The sequence below is a fragment of the Zonotrichia leucophrys genome, unplaced genomic scaffold (genome assembly GCF_028769735.1).
Source record: "Zonotrichia leucophrys gambelii isolate GWCS_2022_RI unplaced genomic scaffold, RI_Zleu_2.0 Scaffold_175_98730, whole genome shotgun sequence".
NCBI lineage: Eukaryota > Metazoa > Chordata > Aves > Passeriformes > Passerellidae > Zonotrichia > Zonotrichia leucophrys.
In genome coordinates, this window is record NW_026992380.1 from 18,822 (window position 1) to 42,513 (window position 23,692).

Genomic DNA, 23,692 nt, shown 5'->3' on the forward strand with positions numbered 1-23,692 from the left:
AGCAAAAACATCCAGAAAAACAACAGCAAATATGCAAAAAACACAGAAAAATAACAGCAAAAATGTCCAGAAAAACAGCAGGAAAAACATAAAAAACCACCCAAAAAATAACAGCAAAGACATCCAGAAAACAACAAAAACATCCAAAAAACAACAGGAAATATGCAAAAACCACAGAAAAATAACGGCAAAAATATCCAGAAAAACAACGGGAAATATGCAAAAAATGCAAAAAAATAACAGCAAAAATATCCAGAGAAACAACAGGAAAAATGTAAAAAAACACAGAAAAATAACAGCAAAAACATCCAGAAAACAACAGGAAATATGCAAAAAATCTAAAAAAATAACAGCAAAAACATCCAGAAAAACAACAGGAAATATGCAAAAAATGCAAAAAAATAACAGCAAAAATATCCAGAAAAACGACAGGAAAAATGTCCAGAAAAACAGCAGGAAAAATGTAAAAAACCACCCAAAAATAGCAGCAAAAACATCCAGAAAACAACAGGAAATATGCAAAAAATACAGAAAAATAACAGCAAAAATATCCAGAAAAACAACAGGAAAAATATAAAAAACCACCCAAAAAATAACAGCAAAAACATCCAGAAAATTAGCACAAAAACATCCAGAAAAACAACAGGAAAAACATTAAAAAAATCTAAAGCGAAAACATCCAAAAAACACAAAAAACCCCAGCAAAAACATCCAAAAAACCCCCCTAAAAAATTCCCAAAAAGCCAACAGAAAATATCCAGAAAAACAGCAAAAAAATCCAAAAAAACACCAACAGAAAATATTTTAAAAAATCACAAAAGAATTCCAGGCAGAGAGGAAAACCCAGGATGTGCTGAGGGTGACAGGGATGGGACAAAACCCCCCCAAAATCCTCATTTTTCCCTCATTTTTCCCTCATTTTTCCCAAATTTTCATCATTTTTTCCTAATTTTTATCAATCTTTCCCCTCAAATTTTACTCATTTTTCCCCAATTTTCCTCATTTCCTCAATTTTTCCTCATTTTCCCTCAATTTTTCCTCATTTCCCCCATATTTCAATAACTTTTCCCACTTTTTTCCCTCATTTTTCTGATTTCTGGTTGATTTTTCCTCATTTTTCCATCACTTTCTCTGTTTTTTCCCCTTTTTTTCAGATTTCTCATTGGGATTTTTGGGTCATTTTTCCTCCTTTTCCTCTCCTCGGACAAACGGACGCCTCATTAATGATGTTAATTATGCAAATGATGCAAATGCCGTTAATTAAGCGCCGCTAACGAGCCCGGGGAACGCCTGGATGAGTTTTTGATTCCCTCTGGAATTTTCTTTCAGCTCTGCCTCAATTGAATTTGGAATTTGGGAGCCAATTCCCTCCTGCCCTAACGAGGCCTCGGCGGTGACTCCGGGTTGGGATTTTGGGGATTTTTTGGGATTTTTTTGGGATTTTTTGGGGGATTTTTTGAGGGATTTTTTGAGGGATTTTGGGGATTTTGGGGATTTTTTTGGGATTTTTTGGGGATTTTTTTGGGGGAATTTTTGGGGTTTTTGGGGGATTTTTTCAGGGAATTTTTTGGGGATTTTTAGAGGGATTTTTGGGATTTTTTTGGGATTTTTTTGGGATTTTTGGGGATTTTTTGGGTTTTTTTGGGGGATTTTCGGGGATTTTTTGGGGATTTTTTGGGGTTTTTTGGGGGGTTTTTTGGGGGGATTTTTTAGGGATATTTTGGGGGAGTTTTGGGGGAAAAAAAGAGGAAAATAGGGAGGAAAATGCATTTTCTAGCCCTAAAATTCCCAAGTTTTAGGGAAAAAAATGATGGAAAATAGGGAGGAATGTGAATTTTCCAGCTTGAATTCCCGATATTTGGGATCCCTTTTCCAACCCAATCCCGGGATTTTTTATTTAATCCCCATTTCCATCCCAAATTCCCAAGATTTTAATTTAATTCCTATTTCCATCCCCAAATTCCCAAGATTTTAATTTAATTCCTATTTCCCATCCCCGAATTCCCAGGATTTTGATTGAATCCCCATTCCCATTTTCCCCAATTCCCAGGGTTTGGGATTTATTCCCATTTTCCCAATTCCCAGGATTTTTGATTTATTCCCATTTTCCCAATTCCCGGGATTTTTGATTTATTCCCATTTTCCCCAATTCCCAGGATTTTTGATTTATTCCCATTTTCCCCAATTCCCAGGATTTGGGATTTATTCCCATTTTCCCCAATTCCCGGATTTTTGATTTATTCCCATTTTCCCCAATTCCCGGGATTTTTGATTTATTCCCATTTTCCCCAATTCCCGGATTTTTGATTTATTCCCATTTTCCCCAATTCCCGGGATTTAGGATTTATTCCCATTTTCCCAATTCCCAGGATTTGGGATTTATTCCCATTTTCCCCAATTCCCGGATTTTTGATTTATTCCCATTTTCCCCAATTCCCGGATTTTTGATTTATTCCCATTTTCCCAATTCCCAGGATTTGGGATTTATTCCCATTTTCCCCAATTCCCGGGATTTTTGATTTATTCCCATTTTCCCCAATTCCCGGATTTTTGATTTATTCCCATTTTCCCCAATCCCGGGATTTTTGATTTATTCCCATTTCCCCAATTCCGGGATTTTTGATTTATTCCCATTTTCCCCCAATTCCCAGGGATTTTTGATTTATTCCCATTTTCCCCAATCCCGGATTTTATTTGATTCATTCATTCCCATTTTTTTCCCATTCCCAATTCCCGGATGATTTATTCCCATTTTCCCAATTCCGGATTTGATTTTCCATTTCCAATCCGATTGATTTTCCATTTTCCAATTCCCAGGATTTGGATTATCCCATTTTCCAATTCCAGTTTGATTCCCATTTCCCCAATTCCCAGGATTTTTGATTTATTCCCATTTCCCCAATTCCCAGGATTTGGGATTTATTCCCATTTTCCCAATCCCGGGATTTTTGATTTATTCCCATTTTCCCAATTCCTGGGATTTGGGATTTATTCCCATTTTCCCCAATTCCCAGGATTTGGGATTTATTCCCATTTTCCCCAATTCCCGGGCTTTGGGATTTATTCTCATTTTCCCCAATTCCCAGGATTTATTCCCATTTCCCCAATTCCCGGGGTTTGGGATTTATTCCCATTTTCCCAATTCCCGGGATTTTTGATTTATTCCCATTTTCCCAATTCCCGATTTTGATTTATTCCATTTCCATTCCCGGATTTGATTTATTCCCATTTTCCCAATTCCGGATTTTTGATTTATTCCCATTTTCCCAATTCCCGGATTTGGGATTTATTCCCATTTTCCCCAATTCCCGGATTTTGATTTATTCCCATTTTCCATTCCCGGATTGATTTATCCATTTCCACCGGGATTTTTGATTTATTCCCATTTTCCCAATTCCCGGGGTTTGGGATTTATTCCCATTTTCCCAATTCCCGGATTTTTGATTTATTCCCATTTTCCCAATTCCCAGGATTTGGGATTTATTCCCATTTTCCCCAATCCCGGATTTTTGATTTATTCCCATTTTCCCCAATTCCCAGGATTATTCCATTTCCAATTCCAGGATTTGTTATTCCCATTTTCCCCAATTCCCGGATTTTTGATTTATTCCCATTTTCCCAATTCCCGGATTTTTGATTTATTCCCATTTTCCCCAATTCCCGGGATTTGGGATTTATTCCCATTTTCCCAATTCCCAGGATTTTTGATTTATTCCCATTTTCCCAATTCCCGGATTTTTGATTTATTCCCATTTTTCCCAATTCCCGGATTTTTGATTTATTCCCATTTTCCCAATTCTCCGGATTTGGATTTATTCCCATTTTCCCCAATTCCCGATTTTATTATTCCCATTTCCCCATTCCCGGATTTTGATTTTTCCCATTTTCCCAATTCCGGATTTTTGATTTATTCCCATTTCCCAGATTCCGGATTTTGATTTTCCCGATTTTCCAATTCCCGGATTGATTTATTCCATTTCCCATGGATTTAATATCCCGATATTCCCGATTTTGATTATCCCAGATTTTTATTCCAGGATTTTGATTCCATTTCATTCCCCCTTCCGTAGGATTTATTATTTCCTACGTTATCCCAGTTTAATTCTGTTTTCCATGATTTTTTCCGATTCAGGATTTATTCTTTTCCAGATTCTTATCCCGATTTATCCTGGATTTTTTTTATCGTTTTATTTTATCCGGATATTATTTTCCTGGATTTTATCCGATTTTATCCCAGATGTATCGATTTTATTTTATCCAGGATTTATTCGATTTTATCCGATTTATCGTTTCCTGATTTTATCCAGGATTTTATTCCTGGATTTTATCCCAGATTTTATCCTGGATTTTATTTTATCCTGGATTTATTCCAGATTTTATCCCAGGTTTTATTCCAGATTTTATTCTGGATTTTATCCTGGATTTATCCCAGATTTATCCCAGAATTTATTCCAGATTTTATTCCTGGATTTTATCCCGGATTTTATTTTATTCCTGGATTTTATCTTGGATTTTATTCCAGATTGATCCCAGATTTTATTCTGGATTTTATCCCAGATTTATCCCAGATTTATCCTGGATTTTATCCCAGATTTTATCCTGAATTTATCCCAGATTTATCCTGCATTTATTCCACATTTTATCCCAGATTTATCCTGGATTTTATCCCAGATTTTATCCCGGATTTAATCCCAGATTTAATCCTGGATTTTATTTTATTCTGGATTTATCCCGGATTTTATCCTGCCTTTTATTTTATCCTGGGTTTTATTTTATCCTGGATTTTATCCCAGATTTATTCCAGATTTTATTCCAGGTTTGATCCTGGATTTTATCCCAGATTTATCCCAGATTTATCCTGGATTTTATCCCGGATTTTATCCCAAATTTTATTTTATCCCAGATTTTATCCTGGATTTTATTTTATCCTGAATTTCATCCCAGATTTATTCCAGATTTTATTCCAGATTTGATCCTGGATTTTATTCCCAGCTGACTCAGTGCCCCGTGCGTGTCGGTGAATGGGATCTCAGAATGGGATTTTTGTGGGATTTTTATGGGATTTCTGTGGGATTTTTATGGGATTTCTGTGGGATTTTTCCAGGATCTCTCAGTGCCCCGTGCGTGTCGGTGAATGGGATTTCTGTGGGATTTTTATGGGATTTTTATGGGATTTCTGTGGGATTATTTGTGGGATTTTTGTGGGATTTTTATGGGATTTCTGTGGGATTTTTATGGGATTTCTGTGGGATTTTTATGGGATTTCTGTGGGATTTCTGTGGGATTTTTATGGGATTTTTATGGGATTTCTGTGGGATTTCTGTGGGATTGTTATGGGATTGTTTCCAGTATCTCCCTCTCCATGCCCAGCTGACTCAGTGCCCCGTGCGTGTCAGTGAATGGGATTTCTGTGGGATTTTTATGGGATTTCTGTGGGGTTTTTCTGGAATCTCTCAGTGCCCCGTGTGTGTCAGTGAATGGGATCCCATACTGGGATTTTTCTGGGATCTCTCTCCATGCCCAGCTGACTCAGTGCCCTGTTCCTGTTGGTGAATGGGATTTCTGTGGGATTGTTATGGGATTTCTGTGGGATTGTTATGGGATTTTTATGGGATTTCTGTGGGATTGTTATGGGATTTCTGTGGGATTGTTATGGGATTTTTATGGGATTTCTGTGGGATTTTTATGGGATTTCTGTGGGATTTCTGTGGGATTTCTGTGGGATTTCTGTGGGATTTTTTTCCAGTATCTCCCTCTCCATGCCCAGTGACTCAGTGCCCCGTGCGGTGAATGGGATTTTTATGGGATTTTTATGGGATTTCTGTGGGGTTTTTCTGGAATCTCTCAATGCCCCGTGCGTGTCAGTGAATGGGATCCCACAATGGGATTTTTATGGGATTTCTGTGGGATTTTTCCAGGATCTCTCAGTGCCCCGTTCCTGTTGGTGAATGGGATTTCTGTGGGATTTTTATGGGATTTCTGTGGGATTTTTGTGGGATTTTTTCCAGTATCTCCATGCCCAGCTGACTCAGTGCCCTGTGCGTGTTGGTGAATGGGATCCCATAATGGGATTTCTGTGGGATTGTTATGGGATTTTTCCAGTCTCTCCCTCTCCATGCCCAGTGTGACTCAGTGCCCTGTGCATGTCGGTGAATGGGATCCCACAATGGGATTTTTATGGGATTTCTGTGGGATTGTTATGGGATTTTTTCCAGTATCTCCCTCTCCATGCCCAGCTGACTCAGTGCCCCGTGCGTGTCGGTGAATGGGATTTCTGTGGGATTGTTATGGGATTTTTCTGGGATCTCTCTCCATGCCCGCTGTGACTCAGTGCCCCGTGCGGTGAATGGGATTTTTGTGGGATTTCTGTGGGATTTTTCTGGGATCTCTCTCCATGCCCAGCTGACTCAGTGCCCCGTGCGTGTCGGTGAATGGGATTTCTGTGGGATTTCTGTGGGATTTTTGTGGGATTTCTGTGGGATTTTTATGGGATTTTTTCCAGTATCTCCCTCTCCATGCCCAGCTGACTCAGTGCCCTGTGCGGTGAATGGGATTTTTATGGGATTTCTGTGGGGTTTTTCTGGAATCTCTCAGTGCCCCGTGCGTGTTGGTGAATGGGATCTCAGAATGGGATTTTTATGGGATTTCTGTGGGATTGTTATGGGATTTTTATGGGATTTTTATGGGATTTCTGTGGGATTTCTGTGGGATTTTTATGGGATTTCTGTGGGATTTTTCCGGGATCTCTCAGTGCCCCGTTCCTGTTGGTGAATGGGATTTCTGTGGGATTTTTGTGGGATTTTAATGGGATTTTTTCCAGTATCTCCATGCCCAGCTGACTCAGTGCCCCGTGCGTGTCGGTGAATGGGATTTCTGTGGGATTTTTATGGGATTTCTGTGGGATTGTTATGGGATTTTTTCCAGTATCTCCCTCTCCATGCCCAGTGTGACTCAGTGCCCCGTGTGTGTCGGTGAATGGGATCTCAGAATGGGATTTTTGTGGGATTGTTATGGGATTTTTATGGGATTTTTTCTGGTATCTCCCATACCCAGCTGACTCAGTGCCCCGTGCGTGTTGGTGAATGGGATCCCAGAATGGGATTTCTGTGGGATTTTTATGGGATTTTTCTGGGATCCCTCTCCATGCCCAGCTGACTCAGTGCCCCGTGCGTGTCGGTGCCCGCCGGCCACGCCCGGCCACGCCCGGCTCTGGCATGTTCAGAGCTGGCACCGGCCAAAGTCCCGGCACCGCCCGGAGCCGCCCCGAGCGCAGGGCGAGCCCGGAGCCGCCCCAGAGCTGGGGTGTTCCTGGGAATCCTGCGGGAATCTGGGATGGGCCTGGGAATCCTGCGGGATCTGGGATATTCCCACATCCAGGGCGATCCCGGAGCCGCCCCGGAGCGGGATGGGCACGGGAATCCTGCGGGATCTGGGATGGTCCCGGGAATCCTGCGGGATCTGGGATGTTCCCGGGAATCCTGCGGGATCTGGGATGTTCCCGGGAATCCTGCGGGATCTGGGATATTCCTGGGAATCCTGCGGGATCCGGGATGGGCCCGGGAATCCTGCGGGATCCGGGATATTCCTGGGAATCCTGCGGGATCTGGGATGGTCCCGGGAATCCTGCGGGATCCGGGATGTTCCCGGGAATCCTGCGGGATCCCGGCCGTTCCCACACCCAGGGGATCAGATTGAGTTTCCTGCTGGGTTTGGGGTTGGGTCCCGGGGTCGGAGCCGGTTCCCAGGAATCCTGCAGGATCTGGGATATTCCCGGGAATCCTGCAGGATCCGGGCTGTTCCTGGGAATCCTGCAGGATCCCGGCCGTTCCCACACCCAGGGGATCAGATTGAGTTTCCTGCTGGGTTTGGGGTTGGGTCTCGGGCTCAGAGCCGGTTCCTGACCCCACAGTGCGGCCCCAGAAGGAGAGTTTGGGGTGGGGCTGTCCCGGTTCCTCCATAACTGGAGCTGGGCCTGTGGGCTTGGGCGTTCCCGGGGAGGGAAGGTTTGGGGTCATTGCTGTGGGGTCAGTGGGGTCATTGCTGTGGGGTCAGTGGGGTCATTGCTGTGGGGTCAGTGGGGTCAATAACCCGGGGTCATTGCTGTGGGGTCAGTGGGGTCATTGCTGTGGGGTCAGTGGGGTCAATAACCCGGGGTCATTGCTGTGGGGTCAGTGGGGTCATTGCTGTGGGGTCAATGGGGTCAATAACCCGGGGTCATTGCTGTGGGGTCAGTGGGGTCATTGCTGTGGGGTCAGTGGGGTCATTGCTGTGGGGTCAGTGGGGTCAATAGCCCAGGGTCATTGCTGTGGGGTCAATAACTGAGTCATTGCTGATGGGATCAATAAACCAGGGTCATTCATAATGGGGTCAGTGGGGTCAGTAACCTGGGGTCATTCCTGATGGGATCAGTGGGGTCATTCCCAGTGGGATCAATGGGATCATTTCTGCTTGGATCAATGGGATCATTCCCAATGGGATCAATGGGGTCATTCCCAGTGGGATCAATGGGATCATTCCCAATGGGATCAATGGGATCATTCCCAGTGGGATCAATGGGATCATTCCCAGTGGGATCAATGGGATCATTCCCAATGGGATCATTCCCAGTGGGATCAATGGGATCATTCCCAATGGGATCATTCCCAGTGGGATCAATGGGATCATTCCCAGTGGGATCAATGGGATCATTCCCAATGTGGTCATTCCCAGTGGGATCAATGGGATCATTCCCAGAGGGATCAATGGGATCATTCCCAATGGGATCATTCCCAGAGGGATCAATGGGATCATTCCCAATGGGATCAATGGGATCATTCCCAATGGGATCATTCCCAGTGGGGTCAATGGGATCATTCCCAGTGGGGTCATTCCCAGTGGGATCAATGGGATCATTCCCAGTGGGATCATTTCCAGAGGGATCAATGGGTTCATTCCCAATGGGATCAGTGGGATCATTCCCAGTGGGATCATTCCCAGTAGGATCAGTGGGACCATTCCCAATGGGATCATTCCCAGTGGGATCAATGGGATCATTCCCAGTGGGATCATTCCCAGTGGGATCAATGGGATCATTCCCAATGGGATCATTCCCAGTGGGATCAATGGGATCATTCCCAGTGGGATCAATGGGATCATTCCCAATGGGATCATTCCCAATGGGATCATTCCCAGTGGGATCAATGGGATCATTCCCAGTGGGGTCATTCCCAGAGGGATCAATGGGATCATTCCCAATGGGATCATTCCCAGTGGGATCATTCCCAATGGGGTCATTCCCAATGGGATCATTCCCAATGGGATCATTCCCAATGGGATCGTTCCTGCTGGGATGAGGAATCCCCAGGCCCCCAATTCCCCATTTTCCCCCCAAACCCTGGAGGTCCCCACTGACCCCAGAGATCCCCCCAAACCCTGGGGGTCCCCCCAAACCCTGGAGCCCCCCAGACCCCCAGAGCCCCCCAAACCCGGGGGTCCCCCCAAACCCTGGGGGTCCCCACTGACCCCAGAGATCCCCCCAAACCCGGGGGTCCCCCCAAACCCTGGGGTCCCCACTGACCCCAGAGATCCCCCCAAACCCTGGGGGTCCCCCCAGACCCCTGGAGCCCCCCCAAACCCCCGGAGCCCCCCAAACCCTGGGGGTCCCCACTGACCCCAGAGATCCCCCCAAACCCCTGGAGCCCCCCAGACCCCCGGAGCCCCCCAAACCCTGGGGGTGCCCCCAAACCCGGGGGTCCCCCCAAACCCCTGAGCCCCCCGAGCCCTGACCCCGCCGCTGTCCCGCAGACGTTCACGGCCTGGTGCAATTCCCACCTGCGCAAGGCGGGCACGCAGATCGAGAACATCGACGAGGATTTCCGGGACGGGCTCAAACTGATGCTGCTGCTCGAGGTCATCTCAGGTCAGGCCCCAGCTCAGGATCCTCAAACTGCGACCAAAATCCCTCAACTGGGCTCAAAATCCTTCAACTGGGTCCAAAAAACCCCAAATTCAGCCCAAACCCCCCCAAACTGCGACCAAAATCCCTAAACTGGGCCCCAAAACCTCCAAATTCAGCCCAAAACCCCCCAACTGGGACCAAAATCCTTAAACTGGGCTCAAAATCCTTCAACTGGGTCCAAAAAACCCCAAATTCAGCCCAAACCCCCCCAGACTGGGACCAAAATCCTTAAACTGGGCCCAAAAAACCCAAACTGAGTCCAAAATGTCCCAAACTGGGACCAGAATTCTCAAACTGGGCCCAAAATCCTTAAACTGGGCCCAAAAAAACCCCAAACTGAGTCCAAAATGCCCCAAACTGGGACCAAAATCCCTAAACTGGGCCCCAAAACCTCCAAATTCAGCCCAAAACCCCCCAAACTGGGACCAAAATCCTTAAAGTGGGCCCAAAAAACCCCAAACTGAGTCCAAAATGCCCCAAACTGGGACCAGAATTCTCAAACTGGGCTAAAAATCCTTAAACTGGGCCAACAAACCCCAAACTGAGCTCAGAATCTTCAAACTGGGCCCAGAATCCCCCAACTGGGCCCAAAATCCTTAAACTGGGTCAAAAAAACCCAAACTGGGCCCAGAATCCTTAAACTGGGCCCCAAAACCCTCAAACTGGGCCCAAAGTACTGAAACCTCCCCAAACACCTTTAAACTTGATCCAAACCCTTTAACCCTGACCCAAACTCTCCAACCCTGACCCAGATTATTTAACCCTGACCCAGATTAATTAACCCTGACCCAGATTATTTAACCCTGACCCAGATTATTTAACCCTGACCCAGATTATTTAATCCTGACCCAGATTATTTAACCCTGACCCAGATTATTTAACCCTGACCCAGATTAATTAACCCTGACCCAGATTAATTAACCCTGACCCAGGTTATTTAATCCTGACCCAAACCCTTTAACCCTGACCCAAACTATTTAACCCTGACCCAGATTATTTAATCCTGACCCAGATTAATTAACCCCGACCCAGATTAATTAATCCTGACCCAGATTATTTAACCCTGACCCAGATTATTTAGGTCTGACCCAAACCCTCCAACCCTGACCCAGATTAATTAACCCTGACCCAGATTATTTAACCCTGACCCAAACCCTCCAACCCTGACCCAACACCCTTTAACCCTGACCCAGATTAATTAACCCTGACCCAGATTATTTAACCCTGACCCAGATTAATTAACCCGACCCAGATGATTTAACCCTGCCCCCAATCCCGTTGCAGGGGAGCGGCTCCCGAAGCCCGAGCGGGGCAAGATGAGGGTGCACAAGATCAACAACGTCAACAAGGCCCTGGATTTCATCGCCAGCAAGGGCGTCAAGCTCGTCTCCATCGGCGCCGAGGGTGAGCCCAGCTGGGATCCGCTGGGATCCACTGGGATCTGACACCCGAGGGCCCCTTTTAGGCCAAAATCGGGATTTTGAGGGGGTTTAACCATGATTCAAACCCTTTGAACTTGACCCAAAACCCTGCGGGATTGGGATCGTTCCCTGTGGGATCTCTGGGATCATTCCCTGTGGGATTGGGATCATTCCCTGTGGGATCCAGGATCATTCCCTGTGGGATTGGAACCATTCCCTGCAGGATTGGGATCATTCCCTGTGGAATTGGGACTGTTCCTTGTGGGATCTGGGGTCATTCCCTGCTGGATCTCTGGGACCATTCCCTGTGGGATATCCAGAACCATTCCCTGTGGGATTGGGACCATTCCCTGCGGGATTGGGATCATTCCCTGTGGAATCCAGGACTGTTCCCTGTGGGATCTCCAGGATTGTTCCCTGTAGATCCAGGACCATTCCCACAGGATCCAGAACCATTCCCTGTAGGATCAGAACCATTCCCTGTAGATCCAGAACCATTCCCTGTGGGATCAGAACCATTCCCTGTGGGATCAGAACCATTCCCTGTAGGATCAGAACCATTCCCTGTGGGATCCAGGACCATTCCCTGTGGGATCAGAACCATTCCCTGTGGGATATCCAGAACCATTCCCTGTAGATCCAGAACCATTCCCTGTGGGATCAGAACCATTCCCTGTAGGATCAGAACCATTCCCTGTAGGATCAGAACCATTCCCTGTGGGATCCAGCCCCATTCCCACAGGATTTCCCGTGGGATCCCCAGGCCCGGGCGTGCCGGGCTGGCAGCGGCTCCGGCCGGGCCGGTTTGTTGGGATCCAGAACCATTCCCTGTAGATCCAGGACCATTCCCTGTGGGATCCAGAACCATTCCCTGTAGATCCAGAACCATTCCCTGTAGGATCAGGACCATTCCCTGTAGGATCAGAACCATTCCCTGTAGGATTCAGGATCATTCCCTGTAGGATCAGGTCCATTCCCTGTGGGATCTCTGGGACCATTCCCTGTGGGATTGGGACCATTCCCTGCAGGATCTGGATCATTCCCTGTAGGATCAGAACCATTCCCTGCAGGATCTCCAGAACCATTCCCTGTAGATCCAGGACCATTCCCTGTGGGATTGGGACCATTCCCTGTGGGATCTCCAGAACCATTCCCTGTGGGATCAGGACCATTCCCTGTAGGATCAGAACCATTCCCTGTGGGATCCAGGACCATTCCCACAGGATCCAGAACCATTCCCTGTAGGATCAGAACCATTCCCTGTGGGATTGGGACCATTCCCTGTAGGATCCAGAACCATTCCCTGTGGGATCTCTGGGACCATTCCCTGCAGGATCTCCAGAACCATTCCCTGTGGGATCCAGAACCATTCCCTGTAGGATCAGGACCATTCCCTGTGGGATCAGGACCATTCCCTGTGGGATTGGGACCATTCCCTGTAGATCCAGAACCATTCCCTGTAGGATCCAGGACCATTCCCTGTGGGATCAGGACCATTCCCTGTGGGATTGGGACCATTCCCTGTGGGATTTGGACCATTCCCTGTAGATCCAGAACCATTCCCTGTAGATCCAGGACCATTCTCTGGGGGATCCAGAACCATTCCCTGTAGATCCAGCACCATTCCCTGTAGGATCAGAACCATTCCCTGTAGATCCAGCACCATTCCCACAGGATCCAGAACCATTCCCACAGGATCCAGAACCATTCCCTGTGGGATCCAGAACCATTCCCTGTGGGATCAGAACCATTCCCTGTAGATCCAGCACCATTCCCTGTGGGATCCAGCCCCATTCCCACAGGATTTCCCGTGGGATCCCCGGGGCCGGGCGTGCCGGGCTGGCAGCGGCTCCGGCCGGGCCGGTTTGTTGGGATCCCAGCCCGGGAAGGCTCCGCGTGCCCGGAGCCGAGCGAGTCCCGACCGGCCCCGAGCCGGGAGACGCCCGGAGCCCGTCCCGGCCCAGCAATTCCCAAACAAACAACGGGAATGCTGGAGGCAGCCCTGGGAATGTGGGATGGGGATGGGGAGCCCGGGATTCCTCCCTGTGGGATTCCTCCCCATGGGATTCCTGCCCTGTGGGATTCCTGCCCTGTGGGATTCCTCCCTGTGGGATTCCTCCCTGTGGGATTCCTCCCCGTGGGATTCCTCCCTGTGGGATTCCTCCCTGTGGGATTCCTCCCTGTGGGATTCCTCCCCGTGGGATTCCTGCCCTGTGGGATTCCTCCCTGTGGGATTCCTCCCTGTGGGATTCCTGCCCATTGGATTCCTCCCTGTGGGATTCCTGCCCTGTGGATTCCTCCCTGTGGGATTCCTGCCTGTGGGATTCCTGCCCTGTGGGATTCCTCCCTGTGGGATTCCTGCCCGTGGGATTCCTCCCTGTGGGATTCCTCCCTGTGGGATTCCTGCCCTGTGGGATTCCTCCCTGTGGGATTCCTGCCCGTGGGATTCCTCCCTGTGGGATTCCTGCCCGTGGGATTCCTCCCCGTGGGATTCCTCCCCATGGGATTCCTCCCTGTGGGATTCCTGCCTGTGGGATTCCTGCCCTGTGGGATTCCTGCCTGTGGGATTCCTCCCTGTGGGATTCCTGCCCTGTGGGATTCCTCCCTGTGGGATTCCTCCCTATGGGATTCCGGGATTCCTCCCTGTGGGATTCCTCCCTGTGGGATTCCTCCCTGTGGGATTCCTGCCCGTGGGATTCCTGCCCTGTGGGATTCCTTCCTGTGGGATTCTCCCTGTGGGATTCCTGCCTGTGGGATTCCTCCCTGTGGGATTCCTCCCCATGGGATTCCTCCCTGTGGGATTCCTGCCCGTGGGATTCCTCCCTGTGGGATTCCTGCCCGTGGGATTCCTCCCTGTGGGATTCCTCCCTGTGGGATTCCTCCCTGTGGGATTCCTGCCCGTGGGATTCCTGCCCTGTGGGATTCCTCCCTGTGGGATTCCTCCCTGTGGGATTCCTCCCTGTGGGATTCCTCCCTGTGGGATTCCTCCCTGTGGGATTCCTCCCTGTGGGATTCCTGCCCTTTGTGATTCCTCCCTGTGGGATTCCTCCCTGTGGGATTCCTCCCTGTGGGATTCCTCCCTGTGCGATTCCTCCCTGTGCGATTCCTGCCCTGTGGGATTCCTCCCTGTGGGATTCCTCCCTGTGGGATTCCTCCCTGTGGGATTCCTGCCTGTGGGATTCCTCCCTGTGGGATTCCTCCCTGTGGGATTCCTCCCTGTGGGATTCCTCCCTGTGGGATTCCTGCCCATGGGATTCCTGCCCTGTGGGATTCCTGCCCTGTGGGATTCCTGCCCTGTGGGATTCCTGCCTGTGGGATTCCTGCCCTGTGGGATTCCTCCCTGTGGGATTCCTGCCCTGTGGGATTCCTGCCCATGGGATTCCTCCCTGTGGGATTCCTCCCTGTGGGATTCCTGCCCTGTGGGATTCCTCCCTGTGGGATTCCTGCCCTGTGGGATTCCTGCCCTGTGGGATTCCTGCCCTGTGGGATTCCTGCCCATGGGATTCCTCCCTGTGGGATTCCTGCCCTGTGGGATTCCTCCCTGTGGGATTCCTGCCCATGGGATTCCTGCCCTGTGGGATTAATCCCTGTGGGATTCCTCCCTGTGGGATTCCTGCCCTGTGGGATTCCTCCCTGTGGGATTCCTGCCTGTGGGATTCCTGCCCTGTGGGATTCCTGCCCATGGGATTCCTCCCTGTGGGATTCCTCCCTGTGGGATTCCTCCCTGTGGGATTCCTCCCTGTGGGATTCCTGCCCATGGGATTCCTCCCCATGGGATTCCTCCCTGTGGGATTCCTCCCTGTGGGATTCCTGCCTGTGGGATTCCTGCCCATGGGATTCCTCCCTGTGGGATTCCTGCCTGTGGGATTCCTGCCCGTGGGATTCCTGCCCTGTGGGATTCCTCCCTGTGGGATTCCTCCCTGTGGGATTCCTGCCCGTGGGATTCCTCCCCATGGGATTCCTGCCCTGTGGGATTCCTGCCCTATGGGATTCCTCCCTGTGGGATTCCTGCCCTGTGGGATTCCTGTCCTGTGGATTCCATCCTGTGGGATTCCTCCCTGTGGGATTCCTGCCTGTGGGATTCCTCCCTGTGGGATTCCTCCCTGTGGGATTCCTCCCTGTGGGATTCCTCCCTGTGGGATTCCTCCCTGTGGGATTCCTCCCTGTGGGATTCCTGCCCTGTGGGATTCCTGCCCTGTGGGATTCCTCCCTGTGGGATTCCTCCCTGTGGGATTCCTGCCCTGTGGGATTCCTGCCCTGTGGGATTCCTGCCCTGTGGGATTCCTCCCTGTGGGATTCCTCCCTGTGGGATTCCTCCCTGTGGGATTCCTCCCTATGGGATTCCTGCCCTGTGGGATTCCTCCCTGTGGGATTCCTGCCCTGTGGGATTCCTCCCTGTGGGATTCCTCCCTGTGGGATTCCTCCCTGTGGGATTCCTCCCTGTGGGATTCCTGCCCTGTGGGATTCCTCCCTGTGGGATTCCTCCCTGTGGGATTCCTCTCTCCCTCTCCGTGGTTTCCGAGGTTTTTTTCCACCCCAAACAATTCCATAATCGCTTGATTCCGTGGTTCTGTAATGGATTCCGGGATCTGTAATTCCAGTTCTGCAATCCCACAAATCCTGCATCCCCTCTAATCCTGGTTTTCCATGGTTTTGGGGTCCCTTAATTCCAGAGTTTTTTGTCCTCAGACTTCTGTAATGAATTCCAGTTCTGCAATCCCACAAATCCCCCCTAATCCTGGTTTTCCATGATTTTTGGGTCCCGTAATTCCAGAACTTTGTGTCCTGGGACTCCATAAATCCAGGATTCCCAGATCCCATGATCCCATTGCTGCAGGATTCCCTGATGTGGGATCCGTTCATTTGGGGACTCCAAAATTAATTTTTTGACTCCTCCATTGTGGAGCCCCCCAAATTCCAGGGTTCCACAACCCCATATTCCCCCAGGATTCCCCCTGGGAATTCCTTGCCCTGGGTTTTCCCTGGGAATTCCATCCCAGGATCCTTCCCTGGGGGATTCCACCCTGGATCCTTCCCTGGGATTTCCTTGGATATTCCCCCTGGAATCCATTCCTGGGGATTCCCCCTGGGATCCATTCCCGTGTTTTCCCTTTGGGATCCATTCCCTGTGTTTCCCTTTGGGATCCATTCCCGGGATCCATTCCCTGTGTTCCCCCGGATCCATTCCCTGTGTTTTCCCTTTGGGATCCATTCCCTGTGTTTCCCTTTGGGATCCATTCCCTGTGTTTCCCTTTGGGATCCATTCCCTGTGTTTTCCCTTTGGGATCCATTCCCGGGATCCATCCCCTGCGTTTCCCTCCCGCAGAGATCGTGGACGGGAACGCCAAGATGACGCTGGGCATGATCTGGACGATCATCCTGCGCTTCGCCATCCAGGACATCTCCGTGGAAGGTAACGGGGCACGGGAGCCGCTCCTGGATTGGGGGATCCACCCGGGATCTGCTCCTGGGACTGTGGGAATCCTGGACTGCCTGGATTGGGATCCACTGGGATCTGCTCCTGATGGGGATCCACCCTGGATCTGCTGGATTGGGGGACCCATCCTGGATTGCTCTGATGGGGGGATCCATCCTGGATCTGCTCCTGGGGTTGGGGGATCCATCTGGGATCGCTCCTGGGGTTGGGGGATTCACCAGGATCTGTCTGGATGGGGATCCACCTGGATCTGCTCCTGGATTGGGGGATTCACATGGATCCCGGGACTGGGGACCCACCTGGATCTGTCCTGGGATTGGGGGATCCACCTGGGATCTGCCTGGACTGTGGATCCCTGGATCCACTCCGTTGGGGATCCACCCTGGGATCTGCTCCTGGATTGGGGGATCCACCCTGGGATCTGCTCCTGGGGTTGGGGGATAAGGGTCACCATGTGGATCACCTGGCCATTGATTGGGGGATATGGACGCTCCTGGATTGGGATTGTTCCTGGGACTGTGGGATCCACACCCTGGTGTTTCGGGATCTCACACTGATCCACCTGGGATTTGCCTGGTTGGGGATCCATGGGATATGGGGATCCGACTCCAGGATCTGTTCCTGGGATGTGGATCACATGATCCTGGAATCCCGGATTGTGGATCCACTAGGTGGCTGGGAGCCGGATCTGCCCTGGGATTGGGGGATCTGCTCCCAGGATTGTGGCTCCACCTCAGGATCTGCCCTGGGATCCACCCCAGGATCTGCCCCTGGGATTGTGGGATCACATGGGATCTGCCCCTGGATTGTGGGATCCCCCCGGATCTGCCCTGGGATTGTGGGAAGATCACCTTGCTCCCGGGATTGTGGGAATCCGACCCTGGGATTGCCACCCAGGATTGTGGGATCCACAATTGTGAGATGGGATCCGTCCTTGTTCCTGGGATTGGCATGGATCTGCCCCTGGGATTGTGGGATCTGCCCCCAGGATCTGCCCCTGGGATTGTGGATTTTTCCACATCAGATCACTATCTGCCGACCCCTGGGATTGTGGGATCCGACCCTGGGATCTGCCCTGGGATTGTGGGATCCACCCTGGGAATGTGGGATCCCCCTGGTGGGATCCAACCCTGGGATCTGCCCTGGGATTGTGGGATCCACCCGGGATCCAGCCCTGGGATCTGCCCCTGGGATTGTGGGATCCCCCCAGGATCCACCCCGGGATTGCAGGATCTGCCCCTGGGATTGTGGGATCCACCCTGGGATCTGCCCCTGGGATTGTGGGATCCACCCCGGGATCCAGCCCTGGGATCCCTCCCAGATCCCCCCCAGACCCCCCAATCTGGGCTCGGCTCCCGCAGAGACCTCGGCCAAGGAGGGGCTGCTGCTCTGGTGCCAGCGGAAAACGGCTCCGTACAAGAACGTCAACGTGCAGAACTTCCACATCAGGTCCTTCCTCCTCCTCCTCCTCCTCTTCCTCTTCCCCTTCCCCTTCCCCTTCCCCTTCCTCTTCCTCTTCCTCTTCCTCTTCCTCTTCCCAAGCTTCCTACTTCCTAACTTCCACATCATTCCCCTTCCTCCTTCCTCCTCCTCCCATCTTCCAGTCAAATTTCCCATTCCCCGTGGCTGGCTCAGGACTCAATCCCAAATTTTCCTGTGGATTCCCAGGATCTCATCCCAATTTCCCCTGTAAATTCCCATGGTCTGATCCTCATTTTCTCTCTCTAAATTCCTGGGATCCGATCCCAGTTTTCCCTGAATATTCCCATGATCTGATCCCGATTTTCCCTGCAAATTCCCGAGTTATCCATTTCCTGATTCCCTCTGATCCCATTTTCCCATGTGTTTCCCTGTGGATCTGATCCCGATTTTCCCTGAAAATTCCCGGTTGATCTCCTCCCAAATTTCTGATCCGGGTTTCCCAAATCTCTGATCCCAGTTTTCCCTGCAGATTCCTGGCATCTGATCCCCATTTTCCCTGTGGATTCCCATGACCTGATCCCCATTTTCCCTTCAAATCCCCGGGCTCTGATCCCCATTTTCCCTGCACATTCCCAGGCTCTGATCCCAATTTTCCCTGCACATTCCGGACTGATCCCCATTTTCCCTGTCATTCCCGGGCTCTGATCCCAGTTTTCCCTGCGGATTCCCACGACCTGATCCCGATTTTCCCTGCACATTCCCGTGACCTGATCCCCATTTTCCCTGCCATTCCCGGGCTCTGATCCCCATTTTCCCCATGGATTCCCGGGATCTGATCCCAATTTCCCCCATGGATTCCCGGGCTCTGATCCCAATTTTCCCTGCCCATTCCCGGGCTCTGATCCCAATTTTCCCCATGGATTCCCGGGCTCTGATCCCAGTTTTCCCTGCACATTCCCGTGACCTGATCCTCATTTTCCCTGCACATTCCCGGGCTCTGATCCCAATTTTCCCTGCACATTCCTGTGACCTGATCCCCATTTTCCCTGCACATTCCCGGGCTCTGATCCCCATTTTCCCCATGGATTCCTGGGATCTGATCCCCATTTTCCCTGTGGATTCCTGGGATCTGATCCCCATTTTCCCTGCACATTCCTGTGACCTGATCCCGATTTTCCCTGCACATTCCCGGGCTCTGATCCCCATTTTTCCCCATGGATTCCTGGACTCTGATCCCAATTTTCCCTGCACATTCCCGTGACCTGATCCCAATTTTCCCTGCACATTCCTGGACTCTGATCCCGATTTTCCCTGCACATTCCCATGACCTGATCCTGATTTTCCCTTCAAATTCCCGGGCTCTGATGCCCATTTTCCCTGCCCATTCCCGGGCTCTGATCCCAATTTTCCCTGCACGTTCCTGTGACCTGATGCCCATTTTCCCTGCCCATTCCCGGGCTCTGATCCCAATTTTCCCTGCACATTCCTGTGACCTGATCCCGATTTTCCCTGCACATTCCCGGGCTCTGATCCCCATTTTCCCTGCACATTCCCGTGACCTGATCCCCATTTTCCCTGCACATTCCCGTGACCTGATCCCCATTTTCCCTTCAAATTCCCGGGCTCTGATCCCGATTTTCCCTGCGGATTTCCACAACCTGATCCCGATTTTCCCTGCACATTCCCGGGCTCTGATCCCCATTTTCTCTGCACATTCCCGTGACCTGATCCCCATTTTCCCTGTGGATTCCCATGACCTGATCCCGATTTTCCCTTCAAATCCCCGGGCTCTGATCCCCATTTTCCCTGCACATTCCCGTGACCTGATCCCAGTTTTCCCTTCAAATTCCTGGGCTCTGATCCCAATTTTCCCCATGGATTCCTGGGATCTGATCCCCATTTTCCCTGCCCATTCCTGGGCTCTGATCCCCATTTTCCCTGCACATTCCCGTGACCTGATCCTGATTTTCCCTTCAAATTCCTGGACTCTGATCCCGATTTTCCCTGCACATTCCCACGATCTGATCCCGATTTTCCCTGCACATTCCCGTGACCTGATCCCCATTTTCCCTGCCCATTCCCGGCTCTGATCCCGATTTTCCCTGCACATTCCCAGGCTCTGATCCTGATTTTCCCTGCACATTCCCGCGCTCTGATCCCCATTTTCCCCATGGATTCCCATGACCTGATCCCCATTTTCCCTGCAAATTCCTGGACTCTGATCCCCATTTTCCCTGCACATTCCCACAACCTGATCCTGATTTTCCCTTCAAATTCCTGGGCTCTGATCCCCATTTTCCCTGCCCATTCCCGGGCTCTGATCCTGATTTTCCCTGCACATTCCCGTGACCTGATCCCCATTTTCCCTTCAAATTCCCGGGCTCTGATCCCAGTTTTCCCTGTGGATTCCTGGGCTCTGATCCCCATTTTCCCTGCACATTCCCGTGATCTGATCCCAATTTTCCCCATGGATTCCTGGGATCTGATCCCCATTTTCCCCCAGCTGGAAGGACGGGCTGGCCTTCAACGCCCTCATCCACCGGCACCGCCCGGAGCTGATCGAGTACGACAAACTGCGCAAGGTAAATCCCAAAAAAACCCCCTGGAAAATCCGGGAATTTGGGAATTCCCACCCACTGAACCCCCCCTTGTCCCCAGGACGATCCCGTCACCAACCTCAACAACGCCTTCGAGGTGGCGGAGAAGTACCTGGACATTCCCAAGATGTTGGATGCCGAGGGTGAGTGTGGAATTCTGGGGATCCCGGGATTTCCTCACAGGATCCCTGATTTCTCCTGGATTTCTCCAGGATTTCTCCTGGATTTCACCTGGATTTCTCCTGGATTTCTCCTGGATTTCTCCTGGATTTCTCCTGGATTTCTCCTGGATTTCTCCTGGATTTCCCCAGGATTTGGGATGCTCAGGGTTCCAGAATTGATTCCATCATCCTGTGATTCCAGGGGTGCAGAGCTCTCAGGACTCCAGAGCTGTACAATCCCACAATTCCAGGATCCCAAAAACCTGGAATTCCTTTTTTCTAGGATTCCTTAAGTCTTGGATTTCATTATTCTGGGACCCCACAGTTCCAGGATCCCAAAAACCTGGAATTCCTTTTTTCTAGGATCCCTTAATTCTCGGATTTTGTTATTCCAGAACTCCACAATTCCAGGATCCCACAACTCTCTGATCCCACAATTCCAGCATCCCATAAATCTGACATTTTCTAGGATCCCATAATTCTTGGATTTCATTTTTCCAGGATCCCACAACTCTCTGATCCCTCAATTCCAGCATCCCATAAATCTGACATTCCCTTCTTCTAGGATCCCATAATTTTCAGATTTCATTATTCCATGACTTCAGGATCCCATAAATCTGACATTTTCTAGGATCCCATCATTCTTGGATTTTATTATTCCAGAACTCCACAATTCCAGCATCCCATAAACCTGACATTTTCTTTTTCTAGGATCCCATAATTCTTGGATTTTATTATTCCAGAACTCCACAATTCCAGGATCCCATAAATCTGACATTCGCTTTTTCTAGAGTCCCATAATTGCAGGATTTCATTTTTCCAGGTCTCCACAATTTCAGAATCCCACAAATCTGACATTCCCTTTTGTTCCCAGTTTGCTCCCAGTTTGCTCCCAGTTTGTTCCCAGTTTGCTCCCAGTCATTCCCAGTTTGTTCCCAGTCATTCCCAGTCATTCCCAGTTTGCTCCCAGTTTGTTCCCAGTTTGTTCCCAGTCATTCCCAGTTTGTTCCCAGTCATTCCCAGTTTGTTCCCAGTCATTCCCAGTTTGCTCCCAGTTTGTTCCCAGTCGTTCCCAGTTTGTTCCCAGTTTGCTCCCAGTCATTCCCAGTTTGTTCCCAGTCATTCCCAGTCATTCCCAGTCGTTCCCAGTTTGCTCCCAGTCATTCCCAGTCATTCCCAGTTTGTTCCCAGTCATTCCCAGTTTGCTCCCAGTCATTCCCAGTCATGCCCAGTCGTTCCCAGTCGTTCCCAGTTTGTTCCCAGTCATTCCCAGTCATTCCCAGTTTGTTCCCAGTTTGCTCCCAGTCATTCCCAGTCATTCCCAGTCATTCCCAGTTTGTTCCCAGTCATTCCCAGTTTGTTCCCAGTCATTCCCAGTCATTCCCAGTCGTTCCCAGTTTGCTCCCAGTTTGCTCCCAGTCATTCCCAGTTTGTTCCCAGTTTTGTCCCAGTTTGCTCCCAGTCGTTCCCAGTTTGTTCCCAGTTTGTTCCCAGTCATTCCCAGTTTGCTCCCAGTTTGTTCCCAGTCATTCCCAGTCATTCCCAGTTTGCTCCCAGTTGTTCCAGTTTGTTCCCAGTCATTCCCAGTTTGTTCCCAGTTTGCTCCCAGTTTGCTCCCAGTTTGTTCCCAGTCATTCCCAGTTTGTTCCCAGTCGTTCCCAATTTGTTCCCAGTCATTCCCAGTCATTCCCAGTTAGCTCCCAGTCATTCCCAGTTTGCTCCCAGTTTGTTCCCAGTCATTCCCAGTCATTCCCAGTCATTCCCAGTTAGCTCCCAGTCATTCCCAGTCATTCCCAGTTTGCTCCCAGTTTGCTCCCAGTCATTCCCAGTCATTCCCAGTCGTTCCCAGTTTGTTCCCAGTCATTCCCAGTTTGTTCCCAGTTTGCTCCCAGTTTGCTCCCAGTTTGTTCCCAGTTTGTTCCCAGTCATTCCCAGTCGTTCCCAGTCATTCCCAGTCATTCCCAGTGGTTCCCAGTGGTTCCCAGTTTAACCCTGTCGGTCCCGGGCAGATATCGTGAACACGGCGCGCCCGGACGAGAAGGCCATCATGACCTACGTGTCCAGCTTCTACCACGCCTTCTCCGGGGCCCAGAAGGTACCGGGAGCTTCCGGAACCTTCCTCCCGGCTCCGTCATTCCGGAACCTTCCTCCCGGCTCCGTCATTCCGGAACCTTCCTCCCGGCTCCGTCATTCCGGAACCTTCCTCCCGGCTCCGTTCTTTCCGGAACTTTCCCCCTGGAATTCTCTCTGTCTCTCTGCGCTTCCCTTTGCAGCCGCAGCCGCTGTCGCTCGTGGGGGCTCCGGGAGCGGCCCCGGGGGGCTCACGAGGGGTTAAATCTGCCCGGGGGTCCCCACTTGGGGGGGATTTGGGGAGATTGGTGGGAATTCCATGGGAAATTTCCATAAAAATCCACGGAAGTCAATTGGAAATCCATGGGAAATGAATGGGAACTTCATGGGAAATCCATTGAATTCCATAAAAATCCACAGAAGTCAATGGGAAATCCATGGGAAATCCATTGGATTCCAGAAAAATCCACATAAGTCAATTGGAAATCCATGGGAAATCAATGGGAACTTAATGGGACATTAATGGAAATCCATGGGAAATTCATGGGAACTTCATGGGAAATCCATTGGATTCCATAAAAATCCACGGAAGTCAATGGGAAATGAATGGGAACTTCATGGGAAATCCATGGGAAATCCATTGGATT

At 50.3% G+C, this 23,692-nt stretch overlaps 1 protein-coding gene across 7 annotated transcripts in view; it reads left to right on the top strand.

Annotated features, from left to right (window-relative positions):
* Window positions 1-23,692, top strand: part of ACTN4 (actinin alpha 4) — a 62,788-nt gene that overhangs the window by 8,484 nt on the left and 30,612 nt on the right. For 4 of the 7 annotated variants that reach the window (XM_064738103.1, XM_064738104.1, XM_064738102.1 and 1 more), the window contains exons 2-7: window positions 9,784-9,898; window positions 11,222-11,341; window positions 16,685-16,771; window positions 18,157-18,244; window positions 20,721-20,799; window positions 20,876-20,957. In XM_064738103.1, coding sequence (XP_064594173.1) covers window positions 9,784-9,898; window positions 11,222-11,341; window positions 16,685-16,771; window positions 18,157-18,244; window positions 20,721-20,799; window positions 20,876-20,957 — 571 coding nt within the window. Of the gene's footprint in view, window positions 1-9,783; window positions 9,899-11,221; window positions 11,342-16,684; window positions 16,772-18,156; window positions 18,245-20,720; window positions 20,800-20,875; window positions 20,958-22,984; window positions 23,071-23,692 lie in introns of all 7 variants that reach the window. The other 3 variants (XM_064738106.1, XM_064738105.1, XM_064738110.1) reach the window with 1 other exon arrangement.